Source organism: Pogoniulus pusillus, chromosome 20 (genome assembly GCF_015220805.1).
Source record: "Pogoniulus pusillus isolate bPogPus1 chromosome 20, bPogPus1.pri, whole genome shotgun sequence".
In the NCBI taxonomy this organism is placed as follows: Eukaryota; Metazoa; Chordata; class Aves; order Piciformes; family Lybiidae; genus Pogoniulus; species Pogoniulus pusillus.
The window spans coordinates 23,422,748-23,435,402 of record NC_087283.1 but is presented as its reverse complement, the minus strand read 5'-3'; the positions used below and the strand labels follow the sequence as shown (position 1 = coordinate 23,435,402).

At 52.7% G+C, this 12,655-nt stretch overlaps 1 protein-coding gene across 1 annotated transcript in view; it reads right to left on the bottom strand.

Moving 5' to 3' along the window:
* The window catches only part of RANBP10 (RAN binding protein 10), a 96,547-nt gene that overhangs the window by 30,583 nt on the left and 53,309 nt on the right, over positions 1-12,655 (bottom strand). Inside the window, 1 exon segment of the mRNA XM_064160699.1 lies at positions 6,823-6,990. Coding sequence (XP_064016769.1) covers positions 6,823-6,990 — 168 coding nt within the window.

Below are 12,655 nucleotides of genomic sequence, written 5' to 3'. Positions count from 1 at the left end.
TGACATTTGGCTTTCCAAAAGCAGCTCCTCTTGCTTTTGCTTCTTCAGGATGATGAAGGGCCTGCAACATCTGTCTGATGAGAAAAGGCTGACAGCCCTGGTGCTGGTTATCCTGAAGAGAAGCAGCCTGAGAGGGGATCTGATCAATGATGACAGGTATCTGGGGGGTAGCTGTCAAAGAAAAAGGGGCCAAGCTGGAGCCTGGATCCAGGCCCGGGTTGGCCTCTTCTCCCAAGTAACCAACAGGACAAGAGGAAATGCCCCCAAGTTGTGTCACAGGAGGGTCAGGCTGGACATCAGGAAAACCTTCTTCTGTCCAAGGGTTCTCAGGCACTGGAAGAGGCTGCCCAAGAAGGTGGTGCAGTCACCATACCTGCAGGGGTTCAAGAAATGAGTAGATGTGGCACTCTGTTGTCTGGTGGCCAAAGTGATGGTGGGCAGAAAGCTGGACTTGCTGATCTGAGATTCTATGACTGTTCTGTGACTAATTTAACCAAGAGCTGTGATGTGGCGGCACCAGACTGGCCCAAAACACTCACTGAAACCAACTCTAGGAGTCAGCCTAGGAAACAAGTAATTCCAGACCCCAAATCCAAGACGCTTTACTAAATAAACAGGCACCAAGGGTCCATTAACAGCCTGGCAGGCAGTCAGGATGCTTTAATTAACCTGATGGTGGTTTGAATCCTGTTTGAGGACCTTCTCTACAGCTCAAGCGAAAGCTGCATCCACAAGTGGAACTGAGCGTGGCTGAAGAAAACGTTCAGCAAGCATCTCCCTCACCCCAGCACTTTGCCCAAATGTTGTTCCCCACTCAAACCATTTATTCCCTTTGCACTTGTTCTGCTCAGATGGATGAAAGCTTGTTTCTGCCTTTACATCAAAATGAGGCCAACCTCCTTGAATCTGCAGCCCACCAAAGTCCTCCCCCGCCACCCAAGACCACTCAGAGACAAAGGTTTTCCACCTTTTCCATGACAACTCCTTCAGCTGGGTAGCTGAGCCCTGCAGCCAGCACATGGACAAACATCCAGTTTTTGAGTGGACTGTAAGGGGGGTGGAAAATTGGCTGGAATATCAGGACCGAGGAGTTGTGATCGGCAGCTCAAAGTCCAAGCGCGGCCCTCAGGGATCGATGGCAGGGCCAATACAATTTAATGCCTTCACTAATGCCCTTGCAGGATCACTGGCAAATGCCCTCAGCAGCTTCAGAGCTGTCACCAAACAGGAGAGTGGACAATAGGCTGGAGGGCATACAGCTGTTCAGAGGGACCTCAGCAGGCTGGAGAAATGATCCAGCACAAACCTCACAGAGCTCAATGAAGAATTCAGCAAAAGCCCTTCTACCAGGCTGTAACGTTCCCAAGAAAAAGGACAGGCTTGGGCTGACTGGAGAGAGAGCAGCCCTGCAGGAAAAGATGCAAGGGTCTTGCTCAAGAGATCAGCAGTCAGCAGTGGGGCTTTGCAGTGAAGAGCTCAGCCACACCTGGGGCTGTATCAGCAAGAGTGCAGCTGGAGCTGGATCAGTAAGCTGGGCTGGAGCAGTGCAGGTTAAAGGTTCTCTTCAACACCTGTGAATCTAAACTGGGATGCCCACTGTGGGGCTTCCCACTGCAAGACAGATAGTGAAACTGGAGCGAACCCAGCCAAGGCCAACTAGTTGAAGGAAAGAACATTAGACCGCCTGCCTTGTGGGAGGGTGTGGAATAGACAGGTGACTGCCAGCTGAAACACAGCACAAGGTGGGAAACTCCAACTTGAGGTATCGGGTGGGAAAAATCAGATGGTGAAAACTCATCATCACAGTGGTCAGACCCTGACCAGAGAAGCCCTCTGGGGGAAATCTCCAGTCTTGGAGACAGAAGTTTGAGTTTGAGTGAGATGATCTCACTGGCCCTGCTTTCAGTAGGGCGCCAGATACATGACCTCCAGTGCCTCCCACTGAAACTGACTCCATGACTGAACTCATCACACTGCTTTTAAACAAAGGCATTTGGATGTTTTGCACCCCCTGTTACATAGCTAAGGCAAATAAAATGCTTTATCTATTAAGAATTAAATCTGCTGCACCTATCTGTCTGCTTGGAGAGTTCACCCTGCACCTGCTGCACACCTGCACCCAACAATGACAGCAGCAGGCAGCAGGAGAATCCCAGCTCTGGCCAGACAGTTGAACGTGGCATTGAATCTGCCTGTGCAGCACCTCCAGAGCCTGGATCCAGTTTGAAATACCAAACTTCCTGAGTCTAAAGATGTAAGAACTGGACAACTCAACATGTCAGGAAACATGAGTGAGTGAGCAGAGCCTCTTCTGTAAGCCCATGAAGTCCACTGATTGCAAAGGCAGTGACACAGAGACCTGCAGTGGAGAGTCAGTGATGGAGGACAGGGATCAACACCTTCACCTGCCATCTAATCAGGACTTCCACCTTTCCACGAGACACACAAATACATCTGAAACTGGAGCTGGGGGGATTTAGGTTGGACTTTGGGAAGAAGGAGGAGCAGGTAACTCTAGACTGGTCAGCCTCACATCTGTCCCTGGAAAGGTAATGGAGCAGCCTATCCTCAGTCCTGAGCCTAGCCACACCAAGGACAAGGTGCCGGGTTGCAGACAGCATGGTTTTACCAAGGGGCAGGCATGTTTGACCTGATAGCCCTTCTGTGAAGATGTAACCAGGTGGATAGATGATGGCAGAGCAGAGGATGTGATTTGCCTTGATTTCGGTAAAGCATTTGGTGCTGTCTGCCATGGCATCCACATAGCTAAACTGAGGAGGTGTGGTCTGGGTGATGTAGTGAGGTGGATGGGAACTGGTTAAAGGAGAGAAGGCAGAGAGTTGTGGTCAAGGGGACAGAGTCCAGCTGGAGGCCTGTAACTAATGGAGTCCCTCAGGGGTCACTACTGGGACCAGTATTATTCAATGTATTCACTAATGACCTGGGAGAGGGCATGGAGTGCACTGGCAGCAAGTTGCTGATGACACCAAGCTGGGTGGAGTGGCTGCCACACCAGAGGGCTGTGCTGCCATTCAGAGAGACTTGGACAGGCTGAGAGTTGAGCAGGGAGAAATTTAATGAAGCTCAACAGGGGCAAGTGTAGAGTTATGCACCTAGGAAAGAACAATCCCATGGATCAGTACAGGCTGGGAACTGACCTGCTGGAGAGCAGTGAAGGAGAGAAGGACTTAGGAGTACTGGTGGATGGAAGGATGGTCATGAGCCAGCAGTGTGCTCTGGTGGCCATTCTGGGGTGTATTAGAAGGGCTGGGGTTAGTAGGTCGAGAGAGGTTCTCCTGCCCCTCTACTCCGCCCTGGTGAGTTGAACATCTTCCTTAAGGGGCAGAGCCTGAGGGAGCTGGGGCTGGGAGCTTGGAGAGGAGGAGACTAAGGGGTAACCTCATTCATAGTTATAAAGATGTGCAGGATGAGTGCCAGGAGGATGGATGCCCAGTGACAGGACAAGGGGCAATGGGTGGAAGTTAAGGCATAGGAGCCTCTATATGAATCTGAGGAAGAATTGTTTCCCTGTGACAGTGACAGAGCACTGAGCAGGCTGCGGAGCCTCCCTCTCTGGAGATACTCAAGAACCGTCTGGATGCATTCCAGTGTGACCTGGTATAGGTAAGCCTGCTTTGGCAGAGGGGCTGGACCTGATGAGCTTTTGAGGTTCCTGCCAGCCCCTGACATTCTATGATTCTATGAAAAGGTTCTTTACTGTGAGGGTGGTGAGACACTGGAATGGGCTGCCCAGAGAAGCTGTGGATGTCTTGGCCCTTAAGTGTTGCAGGCCAGGCTGGATGAGGCTTTAAACAGCCTGGGTTAGTGGAAGATGTCCCATGGCAGGGGTTTGGAACTGGATAAGCTTTAAGGTCCTTTCTGACTGAAGCTCTTCTGTGCTTCTATGTCCCTGTGCATATGACATGCTTGTGGACCTTCTAGCCCAGCACCAGCCACCCCACCTGTCACAACACTGCCCACTTGCTGCTCAGCACAGTTCAGAGCTCAGCTTGCACAAGACAAGGTGTGTTTGGGTGATCAACCACAGCACTCCACTCCCTGCCACTCAAAGAATGCAGAGGCCCCACTGAGCAACAGCAGAGCCAGCAAGATCTTCAAAGAGCAGAGCAGGCAGTGCCAGCCCAGGAGAAACTTGGCTGCTTAGCCAGCCTTCTGCAGAGGAGTGGTGTGCTTAGACCTACACAGGTCTGCATACCCTTGCAGACAGCCCAGCTCTCCAGTCTGTCCAGGTCTCTCTGGATGGCCACACAGCCTGCAGCTGTATCAGCCAACTTGTCTCCATTCTGAACTACAGCTCCTGCTCTACACTGTCAGCTGCTGCTTCCATGCCTCTGTCTTCCCGGTACAGGACTGACAAGGGCAATGTCCACAGATCAGGAGTTACATTTAGAATAGAATCATGAAATTGTGTGGGTTGGAAAAGTCAGCTCTAAGATCTCCCATCCCAACCAGCAACCCAGCACCTCTATGGCCATCAAACCACAGCCCCAGGTGCCACAGCCACCTCTAGGGATGGGGACTCCATCACCTCCCTGGGCAGCCTGTGCTAATTCCTGACCAAAATCCAATTAACAGAAACGTGGGCAGTTAACTAATACTTATGGACTACAAATGATGTCCCCACTAGTGACTGATCTCACTAGGCAGCAAGCCACAAGTCTCCCTGAGGAGTGCCTCAGCACCACACATGGTCTGGCTACTAAACAGTCACAATTCCAACAAAGAAGCCATCTCCAAGCAGGTCCCCACAGAGCCTCTGGTTGAGGCTCCACTGCTAAAATCAGATTAAAAACAAGTCTCAAAGCATGCTCAAGGAATACTTTTTCCATTCAAGGCTGAAGATCTCTTGAAATGCCACAAACTACCAGGACTAGTTGAACACATGGTCACAGACTCGCCTGGAATGCTCCTCAGAAGGCAGGTATCTCATATCTAGGCAACCATCCCCTCAGGGCAGCAAATGAAATCAGAGCAAACCACATCAGTTTCCAAAGGACTCCTGCTGGCATGAGCAAAGCCTCCCTGCAGCTGCTGCGGGGGCAGGATCCTTCTATGCATCTGTAGGGAAAAGCCTCCACTGCAGATCCATGTCTGCTATAGCTGTAGCACACCACTGCTGCCTTCACAGAGCTAAGGCTGCCTGAGCTTGGAGGCAACTCTGAAGGTCAGTGTTAGGGGCTGGAAGAGACCTCTGGTGATCTGCCAGTCCACCCCCTGTGCTGCAGTTGCCATCCCTTGCCCTTGTCCTGTGCTAGGGCACAAGTGAGCAGAGGCCGTTCCTCTACCTCCCTTCCTGACGCCCAGCCCTCAGATATTGACTCTCAGCCTCCTCCTCTCCAGAGTAAGGAGCCCCAGGGCTCTCAGCCTCTCCTCACCAGGCAGTGCTCCAGTTCTTCAGCATCCTTGTAGCCCTTCCTTGGACTCCCTCCAGATCCCTGACCCTCCTGAACTGGATGCAATCTTCCAGGTGAGGTCTCACAAGGGCAGAGTAGAGAGGGAGGAGAACCTCCCTCAATCACCTAGTCCTCTGCTTAAGCAGGACCACACAGAGATAGTTGCCAGAGACTGTGTCCAGGTGACTACCAAATATTTTCACAGATGAATATCCCAGAACCTTTCTGGGCAGCCTGTGCCAGTGCTTGGTCATGCTCACAGCATCCATGTCTCCTGCTATGTTTGTGCACTGGGCACCCTGAGAAGAGCCTGGCTCCATCTGCTTTGCACACTCCCTTCAGGCATTAATACAGCCCCAGGGCTCTCACCCTTTCCTCCTAGGTGCTCCACTCCCCTCAGCACCTTGGCAGCCCTGTGCTGGACTCTCCAGTATGTGTCTCTCTCTCTCTTTCATACGTGGGAGCCCCAAGACTTTTCCCAAAGCCCAGCAGAAATGCTGCACTCCGCAGACACTGCACTGCAGTCCCATTCCTTCCTCTAGCACAGCCAGCTCTGCTGGCAGACACTAGACAGGGGCACTTTATCCAGCTTCTTCACCTTGAGAGCAGCAAGGCAGGACAGACACAGCAAGGAGAAGAAAAGGAAAGGAGAGCATGTCCTTGCCAAACCAAATGAATTCCAGCACAAAATATGCGATGAACTTGTCCAAATTCACTGTGTGACCCAAAACAGGGCAGGCATCTATCAGAGGATACCACCCAAGGAAAGATGGTTCAGATGGTAATGGAAACAGCTTTCTGTGTTAGACAATCCAGGGCTGATGGATGCCTGTAGATAAACCACCTGTGACTTATTCTTTTGGGCAAAATGGTGAAGTCCTTCACTGTAGGGGAACTCCTGGAAGAGCTGTGGGGTGAAGCACAGCACTGCTCAATGCTCAGCTCAGGCTTTTTACCCTGGGTTCATGTCAAGCTTTGGGAGTGCCCAAATCAATGTCTAAGGCTCATAGGGGGCAAGTTCCTTTAAAACTGAGAAGATGCTGACACAGTGGCCTTGCAGTCACTTGAGTAATACACTTTCTCCTATCTGTCTCTCTCCTTTTTACCCAGCCATTAGCCATCTCACCTAACCTCCCACCAGATGTGCAGTAGCAGAAGGAGCAGAAGCTGGGGATGCAGTCTTCACCTGCCTAACAAAAATGGAGCAGCACAGAAACCATTTCTTCTGCTGGAAGTCGTGCAGCCAGTTTACATCTCCTGGCCGCACCTTCTGCTCCTTTTCTCTCCCCTCCCTTTAATCTTACCCAGGAGCCTGGCACAGGAGTGACACCACCTGTGGAGCAGCAGGCAGCAGCAGCGGGAGCTGGGCAGAAGCCTCCCTGTGCTGAGCAGAGCCTGCTGGACTTACCCAGGCTGTGGCCGTTCTTGGTGTAGAAGCAGGTATTGTTGATGAGATTGACACAGCAGCCAATCACATCTCCAGTGGTGAAGGTAGGCCCGTAGGGCTGTCCTGTGCCTGAGGAGCAGAAGGAGTGCCCATCGTCACCATGGTAGCCATAGGAATGTTTGTCCCATCCTGCAAAGGACAAGGTCAGAGAAGAGGTCAGCAGGGCAGCCGATGTGGCACGACGAGCTGGCAATCACAGCTCTCAGGAGGTGGCTGCCTGCACAGGGGAACTCAACTCTGCACTCCACTCCAGAGTCATCCCAGGCTATCACAGAACAGTAGCTGAAAACAGCTCAATGGCCATCAGCTGTAACAGACCATCTGGGTTTGACCACATCTGCTCCTTATGAGAACCACTAGAGAGAACAGACTGCCAGAAGTGACACAGAATGGTCTGGATTGCAAGGGCCCTCAAAGGGCATCCAGTCCAACCCCCGGCACTTGGCAGGGTCATCTCCACCAGAGCAGGTTGCCCAGAGCCCCCTCCCACCTCACCTTAAACATTTCCAGGTATGGGGCCCAAACCACCTCTCTGTTGCAGTGTTCCACCACCCTCCTGGTGCAGAATTTGCTCCTCACATCCAGTCTCAATCTGCTCTGTTCTGGTTTTCAGCCATTGCTCCTGGTCCTGTCCCTGCAGGCCTTTGGTAACAGTCCCTCTGCAGCCTTCTTGTAGCCCCCTCAGGTACTGGCAGGTTGCTATTTGGTTTCCCTGGAGCCTTCTCTTCTGCAGGCTGAACACCTTCAAGGTCCCGCAGCCTGTTCCCATAGCAGAGCTGCTCCAGTCCCCTAATCATTTCTGTGGCCTCCTCTGGACCCTCTCCAGCAGGTCCAAGTCCTTCCTGTGTTGAGGGCTCTGTATCTGGACACAGCAGTGCAGCTGAAGTCTCCCCAGAGCAGAGCAGAGGGGCAGGATCCCCTCTCTCCATCTCTGCCCATGATGCTTTGGATGCAGCCCAGGCTGTCCTTGGCCTTCTGTGCTGCCAGCTCACACTGTCATTCTGCTAGAGATTTAAACTCGTTTGTTTCCTCTTGCCTGTGTTGAAATAAGCTCTTCTCTGTGAAACATCAGTATGTCATGGAATGATAGAATGGCTTGGGTTAGAGGGGACCTTAAAGATCATCCAGTCCCAACCCCCCCGCCATACGCAGATGGTGTAGGCCTCATCCCTGGATACATTCAGGATCAGCCTAAACGTGTCCTTGGGCAGCCTGCTCTGGTTGGAGGTGTCCCTGCTGCCTGCAGGACGCTTGGACAACATGCCCTTGGAGTGTTGCATTCTATGACTCCCTACAAAGACAACAGCATGAGGGTTCCAGGGATATGACCCCACTGAGTGGAGCTCAGGCACACTCAGGTATCTTATCACGAGCTCAGGCTTTCTCATCAGAGCACAAAGCACTCAGCTCATGCCCAAGGCCCTCTGCTCCTCGCACCGCACCACAGGAATGCCAACAGGAAAGCCAGGGAACGGAGCCAGGGAATGGAGCCAGGGAATGGCTGAAATGTCCAACATTGTTCACCTTGGGGCAAAGTTTGAAAGTAAAAGGTGTGAAAGGTTCCAAGCAAATCCAGCCTAAAAATGTCAAATTAAGTCCTCTGTCAAGTGCCACACAGCCACAGGCTGAAGTGCCCCAGGAGTCAGCTCCACCCTCCCCCAGAGAAGCTCCAGACATGCTATTAGCAGTAGCTCTGGCTCTGCTTGGTGTCTTTGTGAACTACAGGGACAAGGGCACAGGCAGCACCCTCAGCAGGCTTCAAAATTACACCAAACTGGACAGCCAAGGACAAAAGAGGGAGTGATAGAGGCTGTAGAGTCTGCTGCCAAACTGCTACTGCCAAGCCTCCATCAAGTAAAAGCATCACTGAGTCAGGACATTTCTAACGCTGCAGCTCCTTCCCACTCTCCCTTTCATTTCCTCTGCTGCTACTCTGAAAAGGCTGCCAGTGTCACCTATTGTTTTAGCCTCCCCAAAACTAGACCTGGTACATGGGCACCCACTCAGAACTGCTCTGGTGGTTGGCAGCTTCAGATGGTAACTCAAATGGATTTATCTCCTAAGCTACTTAGTAACACAACCCAAACACAAGCTTCCAGCAACACCTCTGGCAATACAAAGCACCTAGCAAGAACTTGTCATCAGCTACAGCTCAGTAGTCAGATGCCTTCACAACACAGAATTCTAGAATGGGCTGGGTTGGAAGGGACTTTAAAGCTCATCCAGTGCCAAACCCCTGCCATAGGCAGGGACACCTCCCACCAGCCCAGGTTGTTCAAGGCCTCATCCAACCTGGCCTTGAACACCTCCAGGGAACTCCTTCTCCACAACCTCCCTGGGCAACCTGTGCCACTGTCTCCCCACCCTCACTGCCAAGAATTTCTTCCTCACCTCCAGTCTCAAGCTCCCCTGCTCTAGTTTAAAACCACTGCTCCTTGTCCTACTATGCAGCAGCAATGGCTACTGTAGGGAACAGAGCAGTGTGCCCAACGGAGAGGACAACCTCAAAGCACTTGTGCCAATGCAGACACTACAAGTTCTGTAGTATTAGACAAAAAATGTATTTGTTACCTAGAGGTCATGACCAATCCTGCTGCAAATTGCTGCTGGAAGTCTTGTGCCTCACAGCACGGGCACCTGCTGTACCACCAAGGTGGCAATGGACGCGGTGGTGAGAGGAGTTCGAATGAGAAGTGACTAAACAAAGGCCAGATTCACACAGAACCACAGAATGCCAGACTGCAAGGGCCCTGGGCACCATCTGCTCCAACCTTCCAATAATAAAAGCTTACAGCAGACTGTCAAACTGCTGTGCACTGCAGCAGTGTCTGGGAAACCCTGGTCTTGGATCCAGCTCTCCCAAGACAGCCTCTGACCTCAGCAGTTATGGAAGCCTCCCTTGCCCAGATCCCTGCTAATGATACTCAGGGTCAACGTTTCCAGCTCAGCTGTTGTGCAGTGCTGAAGTTGGAGCTGACATAACAGCAGCTGCTGGAATGTGTGGAGGACAACAGACAACGTCCTGACACAAGTGATGAGGGAGCCAGCCAGGGAAGGGGCCCTCCTGGGCCTGCGTCTTGTGAACAGAGGAGAACTTGTGAGGAAAGTAAAGGTCAGAGACTGTCTGGGGCTCAGCGCTTGTGACATGGTTGAGTTCCCTACCCTTGGGGAAACAAGGAGAGGGGTTGGTAAAACTGCCACCTTGAACTTCCTGAGGGCAAACTTTGGCCTGTTCAGGAGACTGGTTGACAGTCCCTTGGGAGGACACTCTGAAGGACACAGGAGTCCAGGGAGGCTGCAGGCACTTCCAGAAGGAATGTGAAAGGCTCAGGAGCAGCTGTCCCTGCGTGCCGAGAGACGAGCGGGGCGAAGGCTTCCGCCTGGCTGGACAGGACCTGTGGCTGGAGCTCAAGAACGAGAGCAGAGTCTCTGGCCTTTGGCACAGGGCTCCCATGGGGGCTATAAAACTGTACTGAAGCTCTGCAGGGGGGGAATGAGGAAAGCCAAGGCACAGCCAGAGCTCAACCCGGCTACAGCCATGGAGCATAATAAGCAATGTGTCTATAAACTCCTCAACAGCAACAGGAGGCCTGGGAGTCTCCTTCCTTTACTGGATGCAGAGGGAAACAGCGACTGAGGCTGAGCAAAAGGCTGAGCTGCTCAGTGCCTGTAGCACTGGATCCAGCAGCTCCCAAGACACCAGCCCAGGGTAAACGAGGCAGTGGTCGGGGATCTGCTAAGCCTTAGACCTACACAAGCCCCTGGGGCCAGATGGGCTGCACCCGAGGGTGCTGCAGGAGCTGGCAGATGTGCTGGCCAAGCTGCTCGCCATGATTCACCTGTAGTCCTGGCCAGTGGGGAGGTGCCAACGGACTGGAGGGTGGCAAATATGCCACCTGCCTACAAGAAAGGGGGAAAGGAGGGAAGCTACAGGCCTGTCAGTGTGCCTCCGGTGCCAGGGAAGCCACGGAGCAGGGCACCTCAGGCACCATTACGCACCAGGGAACACCCAGGGGAGCAGGCCCAGCCAACAGGGGTTTGTGAAGGGCAGGCCCTGCCTGGACAATCTGATCTCCTTCTGTGCCAAGATGACTGCTGGATAAGGGAAAGGCTGTGGGTATTGCCCACCTAGAGTGTGGAAAAGCCTCTGGCACTGCTCCCCACAGAACTCTCAGGGCTGAACTGGCTGCTGATGGCGTGGACAGGCACAGCTCTGCTGGGCAAAGCACTGCTGGGCAAAACGGCCCAAAAGGTGGTGGTCAGTGGAGAGAAATGCAGCTGGCAGCTGCAGTGGGGCACTACAAACTCCCTTCCCCCGCCTCTGCCTCCGGAGGTCTGAACAGGGGAAGAAGGCAGCACCAAACTGCTTTCCGCCAGCCAGGCAGGCTTGAGCAGGAGCGGCAAAAGGCCTGATCCCAGTGCGCACTGACTGGTGGGAAAGCCACACTGGAGCCTGAGACTGTGACTGGCTGCCACTGCCACTCTCTGCTGCCCAGTGCACATTGTCACTGGACACACTGTCTAGGACAGACCTCAACAGAGTGACCAGAGAGCGCACACAGGCCCGCAAGGCCTTCAAGTCTGCAACTCCGGCACGTCCATCGGGTCCACCCGAGAGCTGCCTGTGGCACCCAGACCTGGCTCTCCTCGGGCCAGCGTATCTTGGCTTCCTGCTCACTGCCCCACGCTGGAGGACCCTGCCCTGCCCTACGCTGCTGCTCTTGGCAAGGAACACCCCAAGAGTGTGGCTGTGCCTGCGCTGCTAAGGCAGAGCCGCCTGGTGGCACCTGTGCCTCCAGACACTCTGGCGGCTCCGCTCCCATCGCGTTTATGCTGCGCTGCTCACAACGGGATTAGAACTTGCAGTTTCCAGAGGCTGCTGCAGAGGAGATCCAGGGACCAAAGTCCTGCTCTGCCCCTGTGTATAGGGTTAACATTCCAGGGGGAGTAACCCTGAACCTGACCCTAGGTGGTCTTGACCCCTCTCCAGGGGTGGGTCTGAACACCACCAGGTGATGGCTAGCCTACTCCCCCTTCCTGTCCCATAAAAGCAGGGGACTTCCTGTTTCACTCTCCCTCTGCACCTCTCTGCATCCTCTGCTGCCTGCCTACCAGCATCACCACCTGCTCCTGGTTTCTCTTTGTTCCACCACATGGCCATCACCCACGAGGCAGACAAAGCCATCACCATCGCACTCGGGTTGTATTTGTATGCTTCCTATTTGCTATTATTTTTCCCTCCCCTATATCCTTTGTAACTTCCCTACCTCAGATACCTTTCTAAGTTATTGTTAAACTTCTCTTTTTAACTTCCAAATTGAGTGAGATTTATTTATTTGGTTGTGCTTCCTTCTCTCTCTCTCCTCTCCACCTAATCCCTTTCTTTTGGGAAAGAAGGGGAAGAGGGAAGGGCACTTTATAAAATTGTTATTGGTTGTATCAACTTAAACCAGAACCGAGACACCTTGTGAGTAAATCCGGTGCCTTTCCCTGGGATTTCTGCTCTGCCTCTGGTTTCTGAGTGGGATAAAGCTGTCTTGTGCCTTAGCCTTCTCCATTTTCTGATTTTCTTAAATTACCAAAACTGCCCATAAGCAGCCTTGTAGAAATTCTTGACCCAAACAGAAGCTGTAAATAAAATGTCACTGCTTTGTGTGCAGCTTTGGGGCAGGGCTTTCCAGGAAAATAACCTTAACTCTATTTTTATCATTCCTGCCTCATCGTAGCACTCTCAACTAAATCAGCAGCCAGGCACAAGTGGTGCTCCTCAGGGCTCAGAGTTGGAACCACTTCT